Consider the following 27,833-nt stretch of genomic DNA (forward strand, 5'->3'; position numbering starts at 1 on the left):
TAAAATACATTTTCTTTCCTGTTTTATGAAATTTATTTGGGTGACGTTGGTTAATGACATTATATAGGTTTCAGGTGTACAATTCTGTAATACGTTGTCGTATATCGCATTGTGTGTTCATCACGCAGAGTCTAGTCTCCTTCCATCATCGTCTGTTTGACCCCACTTTACGCGTTCATCTTCCCCCGACCCTCCCTGTGAGCTTGTTTGTTTTGCTGGTTCATTTGTTGCTTTATGTTTTATATCGCGCATATGAGCGAAGTTGTGTGGTTCTTGGCCTTTTCCATCTGACTTATTTCACTTAGCATGATACTCTCAAGGTCCATCCGTGTTGTCACAAGTGGCAGTATTTCATCTTATCTTATGGCCGAGTAATATTCTGTTGTGTGTATATGTACCACATCTTTATCCAGTCATCCATCAAAGGACACTTAGGTTGTTTCCATGCCTTGGCTGTTGTGAATAATGCTGCAATGAACACAGGGGTACCTATATCTTTACAAATAAATGTTTTCAAAATTTTCAGGTAGATACCCAGAAGAAGGATTGCTGGGTCATATGGAAGCTCTATTCTTAATTTTTTGAGGCGCCTCATACTGTTTTCCGTAGTGACTGGACCAATTTACAGTCCAATCAGCAGTGGATGGGGGTTCCTTTTTCTCCGTATCTTCTCCAACACTTGTTATTTTGTGTCTTATTGATTACAGTCATTCTAACAGATGCGAGGTGGTATCTCATTGTGGTTTTGATTTGTATTTTCCTTATCGCTAGTAAAACACATTTTCCGCTCACCTTACTTTGCTCTGCCTGATACAGCTGGTTTCTTGGTTAAACTCAAGCTACAACTCTTTCTCAAGGTTCCCAGTAAGTAATTCACCAATACCAAAAATACCTGGACATTCAACTGTTATTGACAGAATCCAGTTCTCAACGTGATAAAAGCTGTGTCTCCAGGTTAATAAAAACATTTATATTTGAACCATCCATGAGTGACTTCTGTTCATGAAACAGAAATGTGTGCTTTTGGTAAAACATACAGTGATCATGGAAACCCTGTGAATACCCCCAATCAAAAGCCTTTTATACTATTATTTTTTAAAGTTGTGTCTTTTCTATGTTACCAGGATAACTGGAAAAGCACACCATCTTGGTTACAAAGAACAGACATGCCACTTGAATCTCAAGAGCAAAGGGAGTTGTGGTTAGGGTGCCTGGAGTTACAATGGAGGAGCTTGTCAGGAAACAGGGTGACCCTGGGAGTGCCTCCTCCCTCCCCTCCCTGACAATGTCTCTGCTTCTCTCAAGAGTGTGGCCAAAACCCAGTTTCCTTTCCCCTCTTGGGGTTTCAGCTCCTTGTGGTGTCTCTCGACCTTTCTCACCTGCTGTGGCCTCAGCTGTCCTGGCACGGCTAGCTTCCTACTCACTGGGCGTTCATTAGTGCAGAGCTCTGGACAGGAGTGTGTGATTGGTCCAGCTCATGGTTTTGTCCTGGAAGAGGTGGCTGGATTGGCCACCATTGCTTCCAATGCCCTTCCAGTCTTCTCAACGTGGAGGGTTAGGCTCACGGACTCATCGTACAAAGTAGGACCATCCAGGCTACCCAGTCAGGAACAGCTGTGGCTGAGCGGTTTTCCTTAGGACATCTCTGGTTCAAGGATGCCTGGGAATTAGAGGTTCTAGTTAATAAGACACTACTGTGTATTATTATCATGTAACAAAAATCAAACAGTGCTGTATCCCTAACTCCAAGATAACCAACACCTCTTCGTGCTCTTCTCTATGTCCTATCTCTACCCTGAGAGCTCTTTCATCCTCTTCTATGTCTAGATAATCTTATCCATTCTGTGAGATCCAAATCTCACCCCCTAAAACAATTCCTAGACCATGCTGGGCTGGGCCTGCCGATCCTTTGCTAATTTTTGATAGGCTGAATGCCTTTTGATATCTTGAGTCCTTTATTTTCAAAGGGCATGTTCTGGTTGAATATTTCTTATGTCCTGTGTCTTCAGTGATAGTATCAGCTCTTTTCATCTTACGACTCTGTTTCCCAAGGCACCTATCAGTGACTTCCCCAGGGTCAGTACGCAATTACGTGTTGACTCAATGTAACCTAACGTACTGTTTAATCTTTAGGCATTCCAGTGTTTCACAAGGCTTCATCATAACTATTATAAACATTCATTTCATATTTACTTTAGAAGAAGGAAAATGGGGTCAAAAAATGGTGATGGAAGGAGACTAGACTTTGGGTGGTGAGCACACAATTGATTATACAGATGTCGTGTTATAAAGTTGTACACCTGAAATTTATGTGATGTTATTAACCAATGTTACCCCCCCAAATTTAAATGTATGTATATATAATTCTACATTGAAGGAAAGCAGAAGAAGAGAATAACAACAATAATTACTACTGTTACTATTACTACTGTGATCATAATCAATGTCTCTTTATCAGGCGTTTGCTATATAATTGGTACTACACCAAGTGCTTACCTAACTCATTTAATGTTCAAAATCGCTCTAACAAAGTAGATATCAATATTGCATTTTTCAGAGGAAACTGAAAGGTAAGATTACATATAAGTCACATCGGTTCATCATACAGGGAGTGATGGAGTCAGCTTCCTAACTCAGGTTTGCCTGACTTTAAAACAGTTGCCCGTCCCATTTACTTTACAATGTCTCCACATTTTTGTTCTTGTTAACAGTTTGGAATCACTTGGGCCTCCTGAACGCAGAGGCCTATGTTGTCACTCAGCAAGGATCCAAAATGAATGCCCCGTAGCAACTTCTTAGCCTGGAAATGGTGGCCGAGTTGCCAAGAAGCCACTGGACTCTGGTTCCAGCGACATCACTGGACAGTCATGGATAACTTGGCTGGACAGCCTGAGTCTCCAGTTCTTCATCACAGACAGTAGAATGCATATTATTTACTCCAGATAAAGTTGAATATTTTCAGCCCCTGGAGGCAGAAGATGGTAAACGCAGTTTGTCATTACTTCATGCAAGAAATATTACTGGGTTACACAGTCCTTATTGTCTGGTCATTACTCCATAATTCCTTTTGTGCCTTGTACTACAGAAAAAGAGAAGGGGAGGAAGAACAAGAGACCACAGGAGACCAGAAAAGATAAAAAAAAGAAGAGATAGAGAATAGAAAGCCATAACCCTTGTAAGATAGCATTTTAGGTAGGATTTTCCCAAGGAGAGCGCTGTCCAAGTTCAATTCAGCCAAAATGTGTTGAGCATCTGTGGTCTTTCAGACACTGGCCTAGGTGCTCAGGATAACTAAGACCTGATTCCTGCCCTAAGGAGTCCACAGTCAACTACCAGAGACAGATTGCGGCAGGTACAAGGTGTGACAATTAAATTTGCGAACTTGTTGCAACGATGTTGCTCACCTTTCTTGATATCAGAGGGATTGTTCATTATGAATTTGTACCAACTGGACAAACAGTTAACCAAGTTTACTCTTTGGAAGTGCTGAAAAGGCTGCGTGAAAAAGTTAGTCGACCTGAACTTTTCACCAACAATTCATGGCACTTGCATCACGACAATGCACCAGCTCGCATGGCACTGTCTGTGAGGGAGTTTTTAGCCTGTAAACAAATCACTGTATTGGAACACCCTCCCTACTCACCTGATCTGGCCCCCAATGACTTCTTTCTTTACCCAAAGATAAAGGAAATATTGAAAGGAAGACATTTTGATGACATTCAGGACATCAACGATAATACGACGACAGCTCTGATGGCCATTCCAGAAAAAAAGTTCCAAAATTGCTTTGAAGGGTGGACTAGTTCTGGCATCTGTGCATAGTTTCCCAAGGGAAGTACTTCGAAGGTGACCATAGTGATATTCAGCAATGAGGTATGCAGCACTTTTTCTAGGATGAGTTCGCGGACTTAATTGTCAGACCTTATATGATGGTAGAGCTTCCTCCTGTGACCCCTAAGATTTTCTGTAGAGCTACCTTTATCATAAAGCCCAAAATTATACATTCTTGCCATCAGACTTATTATTCTAAAGCATTCTATTTTAAATTTTTAAAAGGGAATCGTGATAAATAACATAAACTCCATTAGTAGACTTAATATTGAAAAGTGGGCAGCCTCTCACTTCAAATTAAATGATGTTTCAGAATCAAGGAGCTTAAGGTGTTTTAAAAATGAGTTTACCTTACACCAGGAACATCCGTTCCTGCACCTTAGAAATCCTTGCTGAGTTCAGCTACCTACTGACTGGTATGTGATAAACTCCTGAGAACCACCACTTGAGCAAGTTTGTCTAGAGGTCATTACCACCTGGGAGCTGAAGGTCCCAGGAAAGCCAAGGCTGCCACATTGCTTCCCTGTGTCTCTTGGGCTGTCCTGAGAGACCTAGTACACATGCCATGCCTGAGATATCACCAGAGGTTCTCATTAGTTTCCCACGTGTCTGTGAAACATTGTCAAGACATCTGTTCACTCGTACCGATGTCTGGAATGACCAGGGAATAATTTCTTAACACAAATAGTTCCTTCTGATTCATGTCTTTTTTTTCCCCCCTGAGGACTGATGTCATGCCTTTGATGACCTGTATTTCTTTTTCTCTGATGGAAAAAATACTCATAAATGGAATATTTCATATTATCATTAATAGTTTTACATGAAATGGGGAACTACTTCGAGTCAAGGAACTTTTTAAATCAACTTCAATGAAATATAATTGACATCTGATAAAATGCAATTTTAAGTGTACAGTTCAATGAGTTTTGACAAAGTACATGTACCCCCATGTAACTACCGCCACAATGAAGATATAGGACATGTTCGTCACCCCAAGCACCAGGGGATTTTTGAGTTGGTGGAGACCTCAAAGACCACCCTAGTCCAAGGCCCTTTTTCCCTGGAGCAGGAAGCAGAGACCCAGAGTAGGACAATGGTTTGCTCAAGCTCAAATAGCCAGTTTGTTGACTTCCTTGACATGACTTCTCTGACTAGTCCTTCTCTTTTCTCTCTGGCTTTCTTCCTCAGCCCACCTTCTGGAAAGACATATCCTCAGGTTATGTCCTTGGCCCACTCCTCCTTGTTTTTATCTAATGCTCCTCTTCCCCTGCGCCTCCGAAGACTGGCTCTCACATCCCTCCATCCTTGGCTCACCCTAAGGCCTCAAACATCCTAAACAGTATGTCTGAACCCAATGTAATTAATACCTTCTGGTCATCCCAAAACTTGTGCAATTAAAATGTTTTGTATGTAGTAGCTCTTTTCCAATTTGACCTGCACTTGTGATCTCATCCTCTCGGCGCTACGCTCAAATAAATCTCTAGACTTGGACTTCTCTGTTTTTCTTATTCTCTACATCAAGTGTGTTAGGAAATCCTATAGATTCTGCCTCCAAAATTTCTTTAAAATCTGTGCTCATTTTTCAGTTCCCACTACTCTGTTTTAGACCTGCTTAATCTCTTGCCTGAAATATTTCAGTAGCCTTTTCTACGGCGCTGTCTGCAGTCTTCTTTCCAACCTCTCATCTGGGCCTATGTGTGGCTCTCTGAGCTACAGATTAAATGATGTTCACTGGCTTGGGAGGCCCACCCTAAATGTTGTCTGAGGATACCCTGAACCAAGGATGGGGAATTTTTCCCCAGAGGGAAGCTGAGATTGCAAGACAGAGAAACCAGATTTGGGGCCAAGCTGGAGAGTCAAGACTGGTGGGTCGTTAGGGTGGGTGCCTCTTTATATGGGGCCTGATATATTTTTCTGGGGTAGTAGTAACTTCAAGGGCCATGATTTTTGCAGCCCCTGAAATTAAGTTAATAGGCTCCCTGTGTACTGGGAGAACACATTGCACCTATATTAGAATGCTTGTAATGCCCTATATTGTGTTCTTCATAGCTGTGTATACATATTTCTTCCACAGTGATTGTCTTTAAGGACCAAATGCAAATCTTAATCATTTTCATATCTCCTATGACACCCAGCTCAGGAAAGAGGTGACCTCTGGATCCTACAGCCTGGGACTAATTTGTCCAGCTCAGCTACTAATTTGAACAAGTTCCTTAAGTGTTCTGAGCTTCAGTTTTCCCATATGTAAAAAACGGTGGTTATGAGAATTAAATAACCTACGGAAAATGCTTGGTTTGGCGTATAATAAGCTCTCAATTAAGTGTTGGTTGAATTAAGTCAAACTTGATGCTTCCAGTTCTTAACTAATCTGACTTGAAATTTTTACTTGATCCTGGATCATTGTTTATATAGTTCAGCGTCTAAAACAAATAGAAGATTCCTGCTCTTATCTGTAACTGAGCCAGAGGTAGAAATCCCACTTTCGGTGTTGTATGAATTTCTCCCTCCAGTGACTGAGACCTGAATTAGTGTCAGTTGTATTTTGTTTTCCATAAGGGTTTCATGCATGTGAGGAATGGGATATGTCACATCATGATTCATTAACCTAAGAAAGAAAATCTCAGATTGGGTCTCCTCTGTCTTTTAGTCCTTACAAGTGAAACTCTCTACTTTAAGACTTCTTCATTTAATTACCAAGTGACTGGCCTGTGGGCAAAAATCTGAATCAGCAAATTGTATTTCCGTGTTCCTGTATGGAATCTCACTGGAAATGCCTCATTTACCTGATGAAGTTCAGGAAAGGGAGCTGAGGACCAACAAGAGTCTGCTCAGTCTGTGGAAAGAAGGACCGTAGCCCCGTCAAAGCAGAGAATTCTTTAGCTTTGCATAATTTACAAAGAAGATTCCACACATTTACATTCCAAGGGTCAATATTTTATAAGGCTCAAAGGCTCCATGCACAGTGGTTACTGGAGCAAAAGGAAAGGCCACGTCTTCTCTGGGCCCCTTTTGACTTACTAACCTTGGATTTCAGTAGCCTTTCTGCCGTGGATTCAATTCCTTCAGTTACTTTAGCTTTGGGAGTGTATTAGGCTCCTGTAGCTGAAACCAAAAATAATAGCGTAAACAAGGTGGAAGTCTGTTTCTCTTACACAAGACTGTCAGGCGGGCGTCCTTAGCTCACGTGGTGTCTGGACAGCGTCATGGACTCAGCACCTTATATGTTGATCCGCCCATAGCCAGGGTGTTGATCTCATTGTCCGAGATGGCTCACTTCCACCTCATCCACATTCCCACTCGTGGGGAGGTGAAAAGTGGGAGGGCACGTGCCCCTTCCACTTAGGGGTGACATCTGAAAGTTGTACACATCACCGTCACTCACCTGCCATTAGCCAGCCTTATTCACAAGACCATACCTGGTGGGACGGGGGCTAGGAAATGTTTCCTTTATTCTGAGTGGTTAGGTAATCAAATGTCATATGGTTTTTGTTACTGTACAGAAAAGAGAAAGTAGATTTAGGAAAACAGCTAGCTGTCTCCAGGGTCCTCGAAGGTGGATGCCAGAGGGGAGACCCAGCAGGAAAACCAGCACATTTCTTTCTACATTTTCTGTTGGACTGAATGTGTGCCAGCACTATACTCCTAAGGTGTATGCATCTTAACGCACTGAGCCCTCACATACTAAGACTACGAGGAGGGTACTATTACTCTACATTTTACAGGTGAGGAAATCAGGTAGAAGAACTTTCAGTCATTTGTCTGAGGTCCCACGGCTGGAGAGCAGCAGAGCCTGGATTCCAACCCGGGGGCCCTAACCACCAGCTATTCTGCCTTTTAGGTAGATGCAGTGTGAATGTTTGTTGAATGAATAAGTGATTTATCACTTGCAGGCGTGTAGGCATAAACACCTTCTGGTTGTTACCTTAGCCCCAGCTAAGAATAACTACACACCTTTTTTATCTTTTCTGTGATTCACAGCTAAAACCCAGATGGTACCATAACCAGGGCAGTCGCGGTTAGAGGAATGGTTTCAACCGTGTTCCTTCCTCGTTTGATCTTTTTGTGTGTGTATGGGAAAAAATTACCATTTTAACCATTTTTAGGTATATAGTTCAGTGGCATTGAGTACATGCACAGTGTAGTGTGACTGTCACCACTGTCTATCTCCAGAACTTTTATCTTCCCAAACAGGCACTCTGTACCATTAAACCATAACTCCCCATTCCCTCCTCCCCCAGCCTCTGGCAGCTGCCATTCTACTTTCTGTCTCTGACCTGGACTTTTCTAGGTACCCCATATAAGTGGAGTAATGCAATGTTTGTCCTTTTGTGTTGTTTCATGTAGCATAATGTTTTCGAGGTTTATCCATATTGTAGCCTATGTCAGAATTTCCTTTCTTTAAAAAAAGCTGAATAATATTCTGTTGTATGTATATGCTAGCACATTTTGTTAATCCGGTCATCTGATGATGAACATTTGGGTTGTCTCCACCTTTTAGCTATTGTGAAAGACCCTGCTATGAATGAATATATCAGTTCGAGTCTGCTTTCAATTCTGAGTATATACTCAGAAGTGGGATTGCTGGATAATGTGGTAACTCTGTTTAATGCTTTTAGGAACCACCACTCTGCTTCCATCATTTGATCTTGACCATTGTTAATTGTGCATATTAAAGCAAGTTATACCTAATATACTCTTTATGGTTCTCTTAATATTGTCATTGATTTGGGAGTAACAAGTTTGTATGTAGGTGAATAAATGGGTAGGTTTGTTTTGGTTTGTTGTCGTTTGTAGTTTGCTGATTGCTGTAGTAGACACGATCTTATTCCATTTGCCTGGAACCAAGCATGCCTATATGGGAGGTGAGCCATTTTATTGGGTTCTGTTCTCGGGTACCTGGTGTGAAAGGAATTCGCGAAGTCATCCAAAGTTCAATAAAAGTTTTGGCAAGGAAGAGGGTTAAAAGGAAGAGAGGAAATCTTTCTCACTCTAAGAAGCTTTACCAAGAAATTCAGAACCACTTTTCTATCCCCAGGCCCTCAGTAATAGCCCCGAGGAATTCATGTTCTCTGTCCTTCCTGGCAAAAGTTTCCTATGGACTCCCTTCTCAGACGTGCCACAGTGGGGTTGCAATGGTGACAATAAACTAGGCAACTTGGGCTCTACACCTTGTCAGTCTCATCTCTCTTCACTAGAGACTGCCTAGTTGATGTGAGGAAGCCACCATCGTTTTCCCTTAGACTCCATCACCAGAGAGCTTCGTTGGTTTGGAATGAAATATTAAATTGAAGGAGTCCTTTTAAAACGTGTGGAGCTCCATATGCCTGGACAGGGTTATCTACTTGTGGGGAGGTTCTACTCAGCGCTCTGGATAACTGCTTAGGGTTGGGAGGGAACTGGAAGTTCAAATGCTAAGCAGACTATCAGGTCATCTTCTGGTCTTCTGGCCTCCACTCTCCTCAATACCTGGCACCTCTAATTTCTAAGCCTTGCATAGGTTCTGCAGGGTGGGTTGGCTTGCTGCCCCCTAATAACCTCCTCTGGAGACACTTAGGTTTGAAGTTATGCCATTCTGCAAAATCACTTTCCGTCCTTCCGTACGCTGGCCACGTTCAGAGTTAGAGAGGTCTCCTAAATCCACGGGATATGAGCTTGTATTTTTATTTCGCGTTTTCCTCATTATGTGGGCTTAACTTGTGGAAGAAGAAGAAGAGGACAAAAATATTACTTTCCCATCATCTTGAAATCAGAAGTTTCTCTCCCTCTGCTCCCGGTCTGTTTTCTTTTTGGAGAAGAGATGAGATCTGCCATTGAATAAGAAGTGGAAGGAAAAGATGAGTCTTAAGATGAAACCATCAGGGATGAGCTGTTTTTGCTGTTTTCCTGCTGCATTCATACAGCTGCAGCTAGAACACTTTCTGACCCTACACCAGGCCTTGTGTTAGGCATCTTTATTATCTGTCATCCTTGTGATAATCTTATAAAATAAATATTCATGCTTTATCCATGAGGAATCTAAAGTGCAGGGGGTTTGAGAAATGAGCCCAAGGCCACATCTTGAGCTCTTTAAATGACAGAGCCAGCATTGTAAACCAAATTTGCTTGACCTTGAAGCCTCTGCTCTGTCTACTACACATAGTTTGGCACCAAGAACTCTAAAAGTGCAGTTTGTTCTCTCATTTAAAATATATATAAATATCTGAAACATTTGGTGCACGTCTAGGCAGTTATACAAAGGAAACCCCAAGTAAATCTAAGGAAAATTTACTGTTGCATTGGAGCAAGTGTTGAAGTATTTCTTGCCTCCTAACTCACTTGACCTTTCAAGGTCCCTTCTATTCCCTTTAATTCTGTAGGCAGTTGCTTTTTAAAATTCTTTTCTAGAATCTGATAACTAACAGTCAGCAGGCAGTCAGATGATGGTATCTCTGTTATCTTCATTTTCTTGATTTAGTTTTTCCTTCCAAAAGCTCTCATACACATTGGTCGGTGAGATATATTTCGGGCTGCACTGTCTTTATTTATGATTTTGTGTGTGTGTGTCTTACTACTCAGAGGCACCCAGGGGAAACCTCCACAGACTTTCCTGATTACCAGATGTCGCCCTTTCTATGTTACAACCGTCTAATCACCACTTCCCCTTGCCAAGAAATGAGAAAAGCATTTGCGTTTGGAAAACCAAGCTATGACACGTGAAGCGTATTAAGAAGGACAGCCTCCCGTGAACCCACATGAGCTTTCCCCATCTTAGTTTGTTTTTCTTAAAGATAAAAACCACACAGCCGTGTTTGTACTTAAGTCTAACAAGTGCTTGCATAACAAGATTTCAATTTGGCTGTCTCAACTTCATTATACTTGATGCTCTAAGTAATTCTTGAACCACTACAACATGTGCAGCCAGTGTTTGTTTTCTTATACTTTGGAATATTTCACTGTTTATTTTAAATGGTGATTTATGGTTGGTGGGTGTTTAACATGCAAAATAATGCTGTGTCCCCGGGAACTGGGTGGGGGGCGGGAAGGCAGGAGGGTACAGTGGACTCTCAAACCTCCTCTAGATTAAAGAGACATGGCCTTAGTTATGCAATTAAGGAAACACAGCCCTGGGGAAGTTCACTCTTAACTGAGCAGGTATTTAAATGAAGCCTGCCCATCCTGAAGCTCACATTTGTTTCTGACAAAGCGCTGTAGCCTTTTGAACACATTTCAACTCCCTACATTATCATTTAATTTCACAGAAAGGCAAATGACAGGTTACTTTTGCCTCTACTGTGAGGACAAGCCCATGAAATGCTCAAAAAGGTCAGAGTGCTCAGATTTAATGTATGGGATGTGGAAAGACAGATTGTAAGGATTGTATACGTTTGTGAGAACCTTAAAATGCCATCGAACACCTCAGAGGCTGTGCCTTAGATGAACCATTAAATAGAAACAGCCAAATAGATCCATATGTTTAAATGTGGGGAGACTTGAGACGTGAGTATCAAAAACACATGTTTTCCCCCTCCATCCAACTTCCTCATGAATCACTCAAGTTTCAGACCATCTAGTGCACCGCTCTTCCTCTTATAGTTTTCTGTCCGACAGCTTCAAGTAATACAGTAAGTAATAACCATAAAATTGTAACGAATACTCTATTAAGCCAGTTTTCTTTTGGGTTGTTAAGAACTCGGACTTTCTTAAACCATGGAAAACTGACAGAGTTTAAGTCTTCTGGAATATAAAAGATCTGCTACCTCTGTTAGAAATAGTAATTGTCCTAAATTTATGCCCCCTGGGCTCCTTTTGTCATGTAAAGTTATAATTCAGTTGGCGATGTTGGGAAATTATGTCTACCATGTTTCACTGAAAATAAGACCTAGCTGGACCATCAGCTCTAATGCATCTTTTGGAACAAAAATTAACATAAGACACTGTATTATATTATATTATATATTATATTATACTATACTATATTATACTCGATCTTATATTACATAAGACCCGGTCTTATATTAAAATAAGACCGGGTCTTATATTAATTTTTGCTCCAAAAGACACATTAGAGCTGAGGGTCCTGCTAGGTCTTATTATTGGGGAAACATAATAATGGTAAAACTCTGGACATTGCCACACGTCATCCATATCAGTACATTTTATTTATTTGTCTAAATATATATAAATATATACATTAAAAACACACACACACACATACACGCACACACCCTTCTAACATAAAAAATACTGAAGAAAGATTCAAAAGTGTCTTTATTGAGTGGACAAGTACAGGTAGGCAAATGCATCCTTTTCAGGGCAGAGGGACCCTTAGCTATTTCCCTGAAGTCTGTTTCGGGAGCACCCCAAATGCCACTCACTGTGTTTTATAATGGAAGCCTGCTTGTCATGCTTTTGAAGTAAGGTTATCCTCCGCAGCTGGACCACACATGAGCAGTATGTCAGGGAGGAAGGAGGTAGTGTTGCTGTACCCAGTTGGGCCTCAGAATCTTCTCCTACCAGATGTGATGTTTACAAGTTGTATACGTTTTAAATAAATTTTATGTAAAACTTGTAAGTGCTGGATTTAATAAAATTTTTAAATAAATTTTAGACGTTTTAAGAAGAGATTGCTGGAGTTTCTCCTTTACCTGGCAGATGGTAATCCTAGCAAACCAGTCCACAAAAATGAATTTGACTCATAATATAGTAAAAGGATACTAATTTGCAAAAGTAGAAAATAATGCTGTTAAATTCTTTTTCACTGGACTGTGATAGAAAAAATACATTTAAGTGTATCAAATTCTCCTTAGACAGATGGCGCTGTCTAACCTGGTTGAAGGGTCTGACCATTTGACAACGGTGGGAATTTGCTTTAGTCCCCACCTTTGATTATTTATATTAACAATAATAACCCCATGTTGGTCCCTTGTTCAAAATTTCAACTCTCCTCCTCAAGCTGCCTGCTTTGGTTTACTCTACAGAACCTTCAGGTAGTTGTTTGATTCTATTTTGTCCGGAGCTTATAGTTGTCTGCACAGGGGTTGGTCTGTGAGGGGCACACAGTTCCATATGAGAGGCAAAGGTTTTCCAGTGAATTTACATGTTGAATGAATGGCACCATTTCTCTACCTCAGGCAGAGATGTTAAGTCTTGCATACTTATGTCAGTAATTTAATTGCCTGTTTGCTGTTTTTTAAACTTATATAATTTAAGTACCTTTTAGTACCTTATATGGTATAGGGTTAAAAAAAAAAAAAGGACTCAAATGGGTGGGTTCCAGTCCTAGTCTTATAATGAGCAATCATTAAGTTACAATTATCCAATTATTATACTTAGCTAATTGTTATTATAATTAACGAGTCTTGTGAATTCTTGTAGGATGAAGGGCAAGTCAGCCTCCAAAGTCCTTTTCATACTTATATCCTGTAGACCTCGAATTATCTCATATAAGTACCTTGAAATTTCTGAGTCAATTCACTTCCTAGGCTTCAAAGGATTAACTTCACATATTATATGGTGAAAAGGATATCGACTATTGAAAGAGGTGATCATGTGGTATTGACAGTATTTTCCCTTTTTATCTCAGATGTCCTTAAAAATACTCTACCCCCACTTTCATTTATGCATCAGTTTTTCCTGAGCACAAGTTATTTCATTCAAAACCAATGACTAAAAAGAATTATATTTTCCATCTAATGTCACATTTCAAATGCATTTTTCTTTGTTTGTCTTTTAGGAAAAAGTGCTGCAAAGGGTATAAGTTTGTTCTTGGACAGTGCATCCCGGAAGGTATGTAATATAAAAGATGATGTCTTCTTACCTTATTCATGACTAATCGTTAGATGTCTGTAAAGTGCAGATGTACCTGGAATGTATCTGTGTCATCTGTGTCTGATTATCTGTGCATGTGTGTATGTAATGTCTCTTTGGGGAGGGTATTATGTTCTTCTAATGCCCATTGGCTTACCTGGAGCATGGCCTGTCTAAGTCATTACAGTCTTGTATGCATACACTGAGTAATTCTCTAATCGGCATTTCATACGGAGTTAGAAGACAACCACCCTCCCCAACCTCTCTCCCTGCTTTTCGTGTGTTAAACTTGAAGCCCTTTCACATGACCGGCAGTAAGCGCTGTGTGCAGCCCAGCACTGAAGGGACAGAGCGATGTGAGACATGGACCTGGCCCTCCAGGCACGCACCCTCAAGCTGAGGAGACAGGATCTGGGTAGTACAGAGTCAGAGAGATCTAGGTTTTAGTCATGGTTCCATGTTGCCTTAGCTCACTTGAATGTCTATAACAAAACCACCAGAGACCAACCAGGTGGCTTAAACAGCACACCTTTATTTCTCCCAGTTCTGAAGGCTGGGAAGGCCAAGATCAAGGTGTTGAAAGATTCAGTGTCTGGTGAGAGCTTCGTGGTTCATAGTCAGCCATCCTCTTGCTGTGTCCTCAGATGGCAGCAGGGGTAAGAGAGTTCTCTGGGGTCTCTTTTATAAGGGCACTAATCCCAGTCATTAGGGCTCCACCCACATGACCGAATCACCTCCCAAAACCCCACGTCCTAATACCATCCCATTGGGAGTTAGGATTTCAGCATATGACTCTCAGGAGGACACAAACAGTCTATAACACACAACCTATTAGCTATCACCTTGGGCAGGTGACTTTCCAAACCTTCACTTTTGCAGGCAACTATTAGTACTTGACTCATGGTGGTTTTAAGACTATTACCCCATGTAAAATACTTGGAACAGGGGCTGGCGCTTATTAAGCGCTTGGTGAGTGGTGGTTACTGTTACTGCGGCTGCTGCTATTAATAATAACTGCAATGTGTGCGAGCAAGGCCTTCAGTGCAGCAAGTGTGCAGAGGGAGCACATACAGGACCAGGGTGGCCCGAGGTGGTCTCGGGAAGGAGACTGGAGCTACGTTACCCAGGAAGGCTGCCCAGGACTTAGACAAGTAGGAAGAAAGCTGCAAAGGATTCCAGCACAGACACAGAAAACACTAAGAAGTGTTTGAAGAGCATGAGATTAGTTTGCTCGGGGCTGGGGAGAGGTGATGTGAAATAGTTTTTGTCACCGTTGCCCAAGAAGCCCAGCCTATCTCAAGGACCTGAGCCCAGCCAAGCTAATTCATGCATTATCTCATGGACAGCAGTGTCTTTATCCATTAAAAATCTGTGAATCACTCCTATTGGTTGCTCACTGTGGTGGAAGGATGGCAGACTTCATTAAATAGCTGTGAGCTCTGAGAAAGCTGCTTTAGGAAGGTTAAGATCACATGTGGTGGTTTACATGGCCTTGGGTCTCTCCAAGACTGAATTTCTCACAGCCAGCCAATTCCATTGGTTCAAGCTTGGTGGAAAAAAAACCCACAAAGGTCAAAATAATCTCATTCTTTTATAAGCCAGCTTTTCTCAGTCACCAGCTGTGCCTTTTATATTTCAATTTGGCAGATACTGAAAGAAAATTAAGTTTAGGCCAACCAATTTAAGATCCCAGCTAAAGATTTTGTCCAACCTAATTAAAAACATATTACATGGATAACACATATTTAGAGTTCCCTTAAATGTTAAGTATTGTGGTTTCAAAGATCTAGGCCTAAAAGTAGTCTCCTTCACCCTAAAATGGGACTACAGCACCTATGATCAATGTAACCTAGAAATGAGTATTTCCAGGAAAAGTGGTCTCAAGGGCTGAAAGCTGCTTTGCCATAACTAATGTTCTCTGCTCTATTGGCTTTCATTGGAACCCTTTTAAAAATCAATTTGTTTTAATTTGTGGGAATAAGTCAATGTTTGTTTGTTTATCTTTTACTAAAGATATCTTTATTCATAAAGGTTTCCATTGCCCAAGAATACAAAGTACAAATGTAGGTTCTAAGAAAAGGTGGTGTATTAGGACCCTTGAGAGATTTATTTTAAGGAATTTGTTGAAACGGTGTGGAGGCTGGTAAATCCAAAATCTGCAGAGTATGTGGCAGACTGGCGGCCCAGGACAGAGTGCAAGTTTTGAGTCCAAAGGCCAGCTGCTTCCAGAATTCTTTCTTTAGCAGCGGAGGTCTGTCTTTTTTCTCTTAAGGCCTTCAACTGATTGGATGAGGCCCACCCACATTATGGAGGATAATCTGCTTTACTCAAAGTCTACTCATTTTAAATGTTCCGTTCATCTAAAAATACCTTCACAGAAACATCTAGAACAATGTTTGACCAAATACCTGGATAGTGTGGCCTAGCCAAGGTGACACATAAATTAACCATACAGATAGTAGAAGAAGACTAGAATTCCTAAACAAATATAAATGAATGGGTAGAAGCTGTAATTTAAGAGTGTTGTTCCCTCTTATTTGTTGCTCTAAGTCAAGAGTCAGCACCCTATGCCCGTGGGCCAAATCTGGCCCTCCACCTCTTTTGTAAATAAAGTTTTATTGAAACACAGCCCTACCCATTTACTTAAGTACTGTGTATGGCTGCTTTTGCCCTACAACAGCAGAGGTGAGTAGTTGCAACGAAGGCCTGCAAAGCCAAAAATATTATTTGGCCAATCAGATATAGTTTTTCACCCCCTGCTGTGTTATCATGATTTGGCAGGTGACAGGGTGATCTGATTTGTTCTAGTTCAACAATTATTCATTGAGCATAAACTGTAGGAAGAGAGTAGTGCCAGTTACTCCAGGGGACACAGTCCCTGCCAGATACCCAAACAAGCATGAGAACTACCGTGTTTCCCTGAAAATAAGGCCTAACCGGAAAATAAGCCCCAGCATGATTTTTCAAGATGACGTCCCCCGACCATAAGCCCTAATGTGTCTTTTGGAGCAAAAATTAATATAAAACCAGATCTTATTCTTGGGGAAACATGATAGTAATAAAAGAAGCAGAAGAGCAGCTAAAGCTTTGACTCTGTCTCAGGCACTGTGTTTATTAATGCATCATCTAGGGTTATCTTCATAAAAGCACCATGAAGTCAGTATTATTGTCACCCTATTTTATAGGTAAGGAAACAGAGGCTCAGAGAACCCCAGATCACAGAGAGAGTGGCAGAGTTGGGAGGGTTGGCTCTGGAACCTGCATTCTTTACCTTCATGTGGCACCCTCCCAGAATAGGACCTGCCACAAAGTAGCCATTCAATAACCATGCGAGAGCCTGTGAGCAGCAGAAGTATAGAGCATAGAGCCCTGACGCCTGGAGGTGATACTTAGTTAAGGAAAACACACACAGGAGAAGCAGGCCTGGAATCGCAGAAGTGTTTAGCAAGGGCAGTTTTCTAGGTCATCATAGAATGGCATGAGCCTTGTCACACTGGCCCCTCCCACATCAGGGGCTGACAGCCCACCATTCCACCTTCGTAAGCGGCCAAGCCAAGCCAGGCCTACGCCATGTCCAGGGATAGTGTGTCTGTCAGCACCTGGGGAAGATAGTGCAGTGATTAATGAGATGCTGGATCTAGAGCTCCTAACTTAGAGCCAAAGTCCCTTCAGAGGCTCGTTAAACATCAGTTCCTCAGGACTGAGAGGAGGAGATGTTCTAAGCCTTTATGAGTAATAGACCACCCACCCCAATTTGCAGACTTAGGGCCGGAAGGAGATCTCTAGCCATTCGACAGTACCCAACCCCTTCTCGGCGTGCAGGATCAAACCCCCACCCCCACCCTAGCATGCACACCTACAACACACACACACACTCTAGTAACTCACATACGTCTCCGTTCCAAAGCCTCCCTCATGCTCCTCGGAGTCAGTCCAACTCCAGCCCTGCTCCCACGTTGTGAAGCCAGCGCCCATCACCAGGGCTGGCTGTTCTGTAGTGTTCAGCTGGAAGGAATTCCCTGTCTCTACAGCAGTTGGTGGGGGAAAAAAAAAAAAAAACAGGCCCCAGATAACACTTCAGAGCCTGGCTATCTAGGCACCTTTGCTCTCTGCATGAATGACAAAGACCAAAGGATAAGGAGGTGACTCTGGAAAATCACAAGTGACGTTTGCTCCTAACCACTGTGACACTCAGCCCTATGTCTCCCATTGAGGTATACTTAGAAGGGGCCCCAGGGCCTGAAGAGTGAATGCCCTTCTAAACATAGCTGACCATACTTCCCAGTTCCCCTCGAGCAGAGTGCAGCCCAGAAAGTCTAGGGTGACCAGGGCCGAATGATCCCATCTCTGCCTCCGGAATGTAGTTGATGTGAGCTCACACTTCTCTTTTTCAGATTATGATGTTTGTGCCGAGGCCCCCTGTGAACAGCAGTGCACAGATAACTTCGGCCGTGTGCTATGTACCTGTTACCCGGGATACCGGTATGACCGGGAGAGACACCGGAAGCGGGAGAAGCCCTACTGCCTGGGTGTGTTGGCAAGATACGTTATTTTCCAGCTCCTAAGGATATGCCTTGTTCAGATGATTCTGTTCTCTGTTGGACATTCTTCTTCAGTGGGACCAGCTCACAGGAGCCGCTTTGATCTTTGACTCCTCCCCTTATGTCCTGATGCTTGTTGGATGGAGTTGTGTCAGTATTATCCTAGGGGGTCACTGCCCTTCACCTTGATAATGGATACAAATTATGGCCAAAGAATTCTTCAGGGAGTTGGTACCAGTCAGGTCCTAATGGGTAGTGAGACGTAAGAACAGGAGATGGGGAGGATTAGCAAATGAAAACTAGAATAATGTGAAAGCGAACGTAAGTGGGCAGACATGTATAAACACGGAAAGACCCATGCAAGAAGAAGCGCTCTCTCAGAAGAGGAATAAGAAGAGAGACTGGGAAAGAGCAGTGTCCATATGGCAGACAGGTTGGAAGTGAGTCAGAGGAAGCTGAAGCCAGCTTCCTGGGCTGCAGCTGAGCAAATTCAGCACCATCCGTTGCTACCAGCTTATTCCCTCCCACATCACTGACTGGACTTCCCAGCCCTACACTCTTTGAGTTTCTGAGACAGGTTTATTGTTCCCTGAAGCCATGTGTTTCAAAGTTTGGTCAGTCCAGGACTCACCTGTCTGAGGTTCTTGCTTAAAAAAAAAAAAAAATTCCTGGCCTCCCCTCCAGACTCTGAGGTTGGGTCTGGAAATCTGCATTTATACAAATGCCTCTAGTGAATCATACGCACAGTCAAGTTTGCAAATCTGCTCGAGGATGAACTGAGGAGACTGGCAGGTGGACCCAAGTGGAAAATAAAGGAACTGCGGTGAGCAGCCCCTCCTTCTCTGCTCCGGCATAGGCTCTAGAGAGCACCATTTAAGAGAAGTTCTAGATATTGGGTCTCCTAGCTGCTCCCTGGTGACACCTGGGATGGAACCCTACACTGGCAAAGAAGGGGATTGAGGTCACCACGTTAATGGAGTGGGGACTCGTGGCCTCTCTCGCAGAGAGCACGGGACACCATTCTGTACCTCTGAGGTCCCAGGCACAAGGGGTCTATTTCAGTTTGTGACACGGTACCTTGTTCATTTGGGGATCAGCAAAACCAGCTTTCTGCTAAGAGTTCCATCTATCTCTATCTCTCCTTTCAACCTCGTCCTCCCTCCTCCGGACAGTAGAGGTAGCTTCACACTTAGGTTTAGGGCAGGGGCAGGTGGAGAAAGGTGGTCGGCCTGGAATTGTAGCTGTGACATCTTAGTCTACAGATGACATAGTATATACTGTCCAGGAAACCCTCAAATGACCACGCTCCACTCGACACACTCTGGGCCTGCCAGAGGCAGGCCCTGGCCAGCTGGTTCAGGGAGTAGTTGGAACATTATCAGAATCGTGAAATGAGGGCTGGGCTCTCTCCACCACCACGTGTGAGCTGTCTAGGGCTGTGTGTCACAGCTCCCACCGACAGCCACCTTGTGTCTTCAGCCAATGAACAGGAAATGGATTTGGCCCTCCCTCTCTTCCCTTGATGGGAAAGTTTTGTTTCCACCCCATTCAGTAGGAGCGCAAGTCTGTGATGTGCCCGGTTCATTTGGACCCTTAGTGGTTACTTGTTTGATGGTCTCATGGCTCATTTCCATAGCTCATGAGGGGTCTGTTTGGGTCGTTGATGAGGCCAGCATTTCCTGGGGAAAACTCTCCGTTAGACCCATTATGACTATTTTCTTTTATCAGAAGTGCCTTTTCCCAGGTACCATCACATCTCTTAACTGGGAAGGGGCCATTCCTAAGTGACCGTAGGTCGCCATCGTGCTGTTTGGAACCTACAGCCATAAAAGGGAACATAAAACCCTCTGCACACTGGGATCCTTGCAGAAAACTGTTTCTATGATGCTCACTTTTCAAAGTGTGTCACCATCGGATATCTCATTTTCTCTTCTAAGGAGCCCTGCAACGTATTTAGGAGCGGCTTTATTATCACGTTTGATAGGTGAGAACTTTGAAGGCTAGCAATGCCTGCGCCAACCATGTGGCCTGGTAATGGCAGAGCCACAACCAGGACCCCCATCACTGATCTGTTTGTAACCATGTTGTTGTTTTTTATTAAAGTTTATTGGGGTGATAATTGTTAGTAAAGTTACATAGGTTTCAGGTGTACAACTCTGTATTACGTCATCTATATATCATTGTGTGCTCACCACCCAGAGTCAGTTCTCCTTCTGTCAGCATATATTTGATCCCCTTTACCCTCATCTACCACTCCCCTCCCCGTTACCCTTCACTAGCCACGGTTTGACACTGCCTGAGGTGCTCCTGTCACTCAGGTTTCTAGCTTCCTCCTTTATTAGAGGCATCTCTAATAGAGGTCTGACAAAGTGTGCTTTGCAGACATCAACAGAAGGGCCAAGCCTCACGTCACCTGTTGTGTTGGGAATGAATTCTTGGCAACTGAGTTTCATCTGCATTTGGTTCAAACCCAGATATCGACGAGTGTACCACCAGCAACGAGACACTGTGTGCACACATCTGTGTCAACACCTTGGGCAGCTACCGCTGTGAATGCCGGGAGGGCTACATCCAGGAAGACGATGGGCGGACATGCACCAAGGGAGACAAATACCCCAATGACACTGGTGAGTAGGGCAAGTAAAAGTATCCCTGTAATTGGATGGATGGATGGATGGATGGGTGGATGGGCAGGCACTTGGGAGCCCAACAGGGTTCCTTGGGGAGCAGTGGGCAAGAAGGAGCGTTTATACAAATGGCAGGTGGGACCTGGGTAAGAGAAGGGTAGGACATAAGGTCTTCTAAAGAGACCGGATGACAGTGATGTCTGTTAGCAGCAAGGGTTGTGAGCCGATATGTATTTGAGGAAGCTGTCTACCAAGCAGAGGTGGTGTGCTCATGGACAAATCAGTGGACCTTAGTTACATGCTTAGAGCAAACGAGGATGAGCAGCAAAGAGGCTAGAAACGCTGTGCTCACTCAAAGACCATGGGCTGAATATAAACATGAAACATTTCCATGTAAGGTAACCGTCTACATCAGCACTGCTCAAAGTATCGTCCATGGCCCTATGCCTGCCCACAAACTACGTGTTATTCGTTCATGACTGAGTCAGAACAGAAGTTGAGAATGTTTAGAAATTTTTAGTCCAATGTGACAGAGAAATTTTTGTCTAAATCCAAAGATGTATGCTGGTATTTTATGTTTTATTTTTCTAGTAATTCATTTTCATTATATTTTGGAAAAACAGTCCACGAAGTGGGAAAAATTTTTAAAGCTATCCTTCACAGCATTTGAGAAGCTGATTTACAATATATCAACCAGATTTAATGGAGATGTCTGATCACTCAGGGATATCATCAGCCCGCAGGTTGGGTTACTTATTTAAGGGGAAGGACGAAGGGGAAGGGGAAGAGGGAGGAAGGGAGCCCTTGTTCTCCTGTATCCAACACGGACAAGGCCAGGAAGTTGCTGTCATCTTCCAGAACTCAGGGCTCAGCTCTTGGCTGCCTCCCTTGGGAGGGAAAGTGTCAGGAATGCTTCTGTGGGACAGGCTAGCAGGGCCTGGGCCATCTGTAGGTGCAGAGGGGGAAAATTATAGGTACCTAGAAATGCAGGGAGAGGAAAGGCCAGAACTGTCTGGGCACAGGAGCTGGTGATGTTTGGGTACAGCCTGAGATTCAGAAAAGGGTGAAGGCAGTTGCCATCAGCTCAGGACAGCAAACAGCTGGGGACCAGCTGCCTTACACGGAAAAACTACAAAGCAAAACTATGAGGAACCACCAGTTGAGTCATGAGGAAGTCACCATATATTAGAAGTAGATGCAAAATAGCTATTTGGAGCCAGCTCAGAATTGGGCAATTTGGGACAATTGGAATGAATCAGAGGGCCCAGTGACAACTATTGTAAAGCCTGAAGCCTGTGTGCCCAGAGTTGTTTAAAGCAGGGGTAAACAGTCTTTTTGGCGTAAGGGTCGATTGAGGAAAAATGTTTGCAGGTGGCTTTTTTTTTTTTAATTCAAAATGAAAATCACTTCATTTTTGTTTCATGGTGGAGGAGGTGGGGGAGGGACAGGATGTGTAATTTACCTGTTAAATTATGTCCTTTATTGAAAGGAAGACTTTCGTTGAAATATGAGGTGCAAACTTTTAACCACTGATATATTAATGTGCGGACCAAATTGAGAGTTAGCACCAAGATAGCAGCTTTCTAATTTTTCATTTGGAAATTGGATGTCCAGCTATGCTGTTTAGGCAGGAAGGCTGTGGGCTGTGGGCTACTCAGCCTGGCAACTCCATTTTGTCTGCCTTACATTTCTATTCTGGTGAAATCCCGCGTACATGGGCATGAAGGGCAATGTCCAGCAACCCAATCTACAACACAACCATCAGAAATAGAAAAAAAAAAATTGCTAACTGCTGTGCTAGGTGGGAATAGACATGAGGGATCTCCAAATAATAAGACTTGGCCCCGCCCACGAGCAGTTAGTTCCCACCTGGTGGGGCACAGTAGTCTACGCAGAGACCCTGCCTGAACTAGCAGAGACCAGAGAAGCTGGAGGGAATTTGCAGAGACTAGGGTAAGATTTCATCTGCTGAATTTACTGGTTCTTTGGTCTCGGGCGGCCTCCATCTCTTGCAATAATTCTTAGACTCTGCAACCACATCCCCATGGCAGCAGCAGAAGCAGCCCCATACAAGTACTTGCTGTGTGGTTTCCTAGGGATGGCTCTGAGTAGGGACACAGTGACCTTGGTGACACTTGCCTCCTGCTTTGTGCTTTGGCAGTATGGACCCAGAGAGGGGCCCGGCCACAGGGTTGGGCCACAGGAAGGTCTCATTGCATTTCTGAAATTAGCAGTCTGTGGTGCTCGCTCAGTCCTGGGACCATACACCTCTGTTTTCTTCCCTGAGAAATGAATTGTACTTCTTAAACATTTCTCAAACACACAAAAAGTTTCAGTACAAGAGACTGAGAATTTTATTTAAACCATGACCAGTTTGGCCTCTGTAGCTGAGGATTCAGTAAAAAAAACCTGAGCAGTCACAATGATAAGGGATGTAGGTTTGCAACTGTTTTTGCACCTTCTCTAGTATTACTTTCATTTAAAGGTATATTTTATCTCAGCCATTTATTACAGCATTTCCCCTCAGTGGGTGTGCTACAGAACTTTGGGGTCCTTTGTGAGGTGTTACTAAGCCTTTCTTCCTTTAGAAGCTGGGGGTGTTGGGGGAAGAATGTGTTACTGCACCCACTTCTTAGGCTTTCATGATGCAAGTGCGTCCAAAGCTCTGAGAGAAATTACCATTTAAAACAATATTAATTTTGATTAAATCTGAATTTCCCAAAATTAGTTTATTAAGAAAATGCTTATAAACATCTCCCAGATGATGGTGTCCTGAAAAAATACAGTTTGAAAAATTGTAACTTATTAGCATGAAAACTGAGCTCTGGAGCTGAACTTGGTAGGACATCTGGCCGACTTGGAGGCAAGGATGTTCTCAGGTGAAGCACGAAGTCCCGAGGAAAGCCACTTGCTGCACACGGCACAACCTCTGATGAACGAAACAGGATGAGCCGCCTCCGTTCTGCCGTTCAGAGACAGGATGTTCCAGTTTACAGGGACTTCAACGAGAGATGTCTGTCTGTTTCATCGGGAGGAACTGTCTGGTGGCTCTACCATTGAGCCTTATAGTGTCACACAAACTCGCAGATGCGCCCGGCTACAAACTCTCTCCCTCTTCCTCCTCCTCCTCCTCCTCTAAATATAATGGCCGCAAGTCATTTTTTTAAATCCTGAAACGACACCACTGTCTATTGCCTCACATGCCCCCGCTGCAGCAGCATTATACAAGAATTGCTTGGGGCGGCCGGTTAGCTCCGTTGGTTAGAGCGCGGTGCTCTTAACAACAAGGTTGCCTGTTCGATCGCCACATGGGTCACTGTGCACTGCGCCCTCCACACCTTGATTCAAACAACTACTTGACTTGGAGCTGATGGGTCCTGGAAAAACACATTTAAATAAATAAATAAATAGTTTAAAAAAAAAAAAAGAATTGCTCCGTATTTCACGTTCAGAGAACTTCCCTTACATTAGCTAAATGATGAATAATTAACTATCCAGATATTCAGCTCAGCAGCAGGACAAGTCAAGGGCCAGACGTGCCCTGTATCTGGAACGTCAGAGGCAGCTAAGTGGTTTCATCTGTTTTGGACTAATTAAGAGGCCAAATATTTCACCACAATCTTTTTTTGACGAAGAGATAATGATTATTGAGTATAAACATGTGTAATCTAAAACCTCCTTGCCTTCCTCCTGTTTTTCCTTGTTTCTAACTTTGCATTGTCCAATGTCTGTAACATTAGAGTCGGAGGAATTTAAAATAGAATACAGCCCCAGCTCATTATTCAGAAAGCCCTCGGAGAACAGAAAGGGCTAGCCTCAGGGCTGTCTCTGACAATTGAAAGGTTGCCATGCACACACAGACATGGTGACACGTCTGGCTAACAGGCAAGAATGGCATGTTAGTCACTTTGATTCTCTCTTTGAAAATATGTAGCTGGAGCCAGTTTAGTCACTCCAGGGAGTCTGTGTAACCCTGATGGGGAGATAAATTAAGGACATGCTGGCTCCGTAGTAATTAGCTTACTGGTCTCTATTTTTCAACTTTTGTTTACTTTCTGATAAAGTGACCATGACCCCCAGTGTCACTTATTATAGTTCAAAGTGTCAGGGACAGCCAGGTGTTTCATATAACTTTCAATCTCCACTATTCGAAACAAAGATCAGTAGTTCTCAACCTGAGGAGGTTTAAAAAATGCTGATACTGTTTCCTTGCTGTGACTCTCAGATGGGTAGTGTGCAACACCATAGGGATTTCTTTTTAATTAAAGTTTATTGGGGTGACAATTGTTAGTAAATTACATAGATTTCAGGTGTACAATTCTGTAATACATCATCTATATCTCATGTGTTCACCACACAGAGTCAGTTCTCCTTCCATCACCATATGTTAGACCCCATTTACCCTCTTCTAGAGACCCCGTTCCTCCCTTACCCTCTGTTAACCCCTAAACTATTGTCTGTGTCTATGAGTTTTTGTTTCTTCATTTATTTGTCTTGTTCCTTTTTTGTTTTCAGTTTTATATCCCACATATCAGTGAAATGTTTCTCTACTTTTTCTGTCTGACTTATTTCTCTTAGCATTATAATCTCAAGATTCATCCATGTTGTCGCAAATGGTCCTATTTCATCTTTTCTTACTGCCGAATAGTATTCCATTGTGTATATATACCGCAACTTCTTTATCCATTCATCTATTGAAGGACATTTTAGTTGTTTCCATGTCTTGGCCACCGTAAATAAAGCAGCAATGAACACTGGAGCACATATGTCTTTATGGATAAATGTTTTCAGATTTTTTGGGTAGATACCTAGGAGTGGGATTGCTGGGTCATATGGTAATTCTATTCTTAATTTTTTGAGGAACCTCCACACTGCCTTCCATAGCAGCTTCACGAGTCTGCATTCCCACCAACAGTGTATGAGGGTTCCTGTTTCTCCACAGCCTCTCCAACACTTGTTACTATTTGTCTTGTTGATGATAGACATTCTAACTCGGGTGAGGTAATGTCTCATTGTGGTTTTTATTTGCATTTCTCTGATGATTAGTGATGTTGAGTATTTTTTCATGTCTATTTGCCATTTGTAACAATTGGATTATTTGTTTTGTTATTGTTGAGTTGTATGAGTTCCTTGTATGTTTTGGATATTAGCTCCTTATCGGAGGCACTGTTTGCAAAAATCTTCTCCCATTCAGTTGGCTGCTTCTTTATTTTCTCGATGGTTTCCTTTGCTGTGCAGAAGCTTGTAAGTTTGATATAGCCCCATTCATTTATTTTAGCTTTTACTTCCCTTGCCTTTGGAGTCAAGTTCATAAAATGCTCTTTGAACCCAAGGTCCATAAGTTTAGTACCTATGTTTTCTTCTATGCAGTTTATTATCTCAGGTCTTATGTTTAGGTCTTTGATCCATTTTGAATTAATTTTGGTACATGGTGACAGATAGCAGTCCAGTTTCATTCTTTTGAACGTGGCTTTTCAATTCTCCCAGCACCATTTATTGAACAGGCTGTCTTTTCTCCATTGTACCCGTAGGGATTTTTAAAAACCCTCCCCTTCTCCCACCCTTCCCCCCGAAGTGGTTGTAATGTGCCACCAGGGTTGAGATTACTGCCAGGGTACAAATTTGCACTATCAACTTTAAAACACAAACATTCTTTGTTCGTTTGTGACACTGCTTATATGAAATATGTTGAGAACATTCTTTAGTTTTTTTCAGTTTATTAAATATTAGTGATATGGTATTTAAGGAATTCTAATGCTTAGGATGTGTAAAAATTAGACATCAGTAAAAAAATTAGAGCTATCTGCCCCCATGTGGCTAGTCCATAATATTGCACCTTTAAAATCAGTACAGGTTTGAGCAAAATGTTAAATTACGCCTTACTTCACATCGTCATGGTCACTGCCAGAGATAGTCAATGACTACAATATTAATTGAGAGGACTGAAAACATGCAAAGTCAGAGATGTCTAATATGTCTACCCACGTTTCTAAATGAATTATTAGTGTAATAATACATAGGATTATTTTAGCTCCACATTCTACATCATAGTAGGCAAATTGCAGGATAGACGAGCCCCAACTCAGAACGGACTGCATGTCCCATATCCACTCACAACAATTATTTATCCTTGAACCCTCTGAGAGCTCTTCCCAAAGGATGATGGGAAGAGACCTGCCCCACATCTATAATTTTGTAGGCAATTTAATGTAAAAGGAGATAACAATAACAATAATATTAACATTTATGGAGCACTTACCATGTACGAGGCACTGTTCTGGAAACTTACAGGTGTTATTTCATTGACGCAATCCCAGGCGATAAGTGCCATTGTCATTTTCACTGTTCAAGGAACGGATGTTCACAGAAGCTGTGACTTCCAACCTAAAAGGCCCAGAGTGGCAGCATCAGGATTTGCGTCCTAATCGTCTGACTCTTCCAGAGCCTACACTCCTTGCTGCGATGTGACTCTTGGTCTGTGGAAGCTTCAAAAATCTTTGGGACAAAGTTCATCTGGATCTCTGTGGGCTGATAACTTCACAAACGGGACAGGAAACAGGCGAGGCATCTTCAGGCCAAAGGTCACTCAGCACAGCTGCTCTCCTGGAACAGTGCACATGCTTCAGAGTCACGTGGGGGCTTTGACAGAACTGTGCACTCGTCCCACTCCCAGAATTCCGGACTTCTGAGAACAAGTACCCATGTGGAGCTGCTGGTGCTGGTCTGGTGATCACACTCGACAACCTCTGCCCTGGCGCCAGCCAGGCAGGTTGCTTTCAGGTGTTCTGAACAGAAGTCCCAGTGGCAGGGTCACCACGCCGCAGCGATGCCTGATTTGGAGTCTATAAGTGCCCAGCCTCTGCACACAGCGCTCTGGGAGACCTAAAGCAAGTTACTTTCCTTCTCTGGATCTTATGTTCCTTATCTGTAGAGGAGATTGGACTCAAGATATATCAGTTCTAACACTGCATGATCTAAATGAAATAGATTCTAGAAACCGGTAAAGAGGTTTATTCTTATCGTGAAAGCATCAGATTGTCTTACTCGT

General features: G+C 42.7%; 1 protein-coding gene and 1 long non-coding RNA gene across 2 annotated transcripts in view; one reads left to right on the plus strand and one right to left on the minus strand.

The window, feature by feature from the left end:
* Positions 1–27,265, minus strand: LOC308509805. The gene is made up of 5 exons (XR_013995258.1): positions 27,045–27,265; positions 9,560–9,635; positions 6,854–6,933; positions 2,497–2,965; positions 1–1,660 (listed from the first exon to the last, which is right to left on the minus strand). It is a non-coding gene; the product is annotated as an uncharacterized lncRNA (long non-coding RNA).
* Positions 1–27,833, plus strand: part of CCBE1 (collagen and calcium binding EGF domains 1) — a 190,495-nt gene that overhangs the window by 147,104 nt on the left and 15,558 nt on the right. The window contains exons 3-5 of the mRNA XM_081078338.1: positions 13,544–13,596; positions 18,012–18,146; positions 20,633–20,785. Of these exons, the coding sequence (XP_080934464.1) occupies positions 13,544–13,596; positions 18,012–18,146; positions 20,633–20,785 (341 nt within the window). The remainder of the gene's footprint in view (positions 1–13,543; positions 13,597–18,011; positions 18,147–20,632; positions 20,786–27,833) is intronic.

Source organism: Rhinolophus hipposideros (assembly GCF_964194185.1).
Source record: "Rhinolophus hipposideros genome assembly, chromosome: 17".
Classification (NCBI taxonomy): domain Eukaryota; kingdom Metazoa; phylum Chordata; class Mammalia; order Chiroptera; family Rhinolophidae; genus Rhinolophus; species Rhinolophus hipposideros.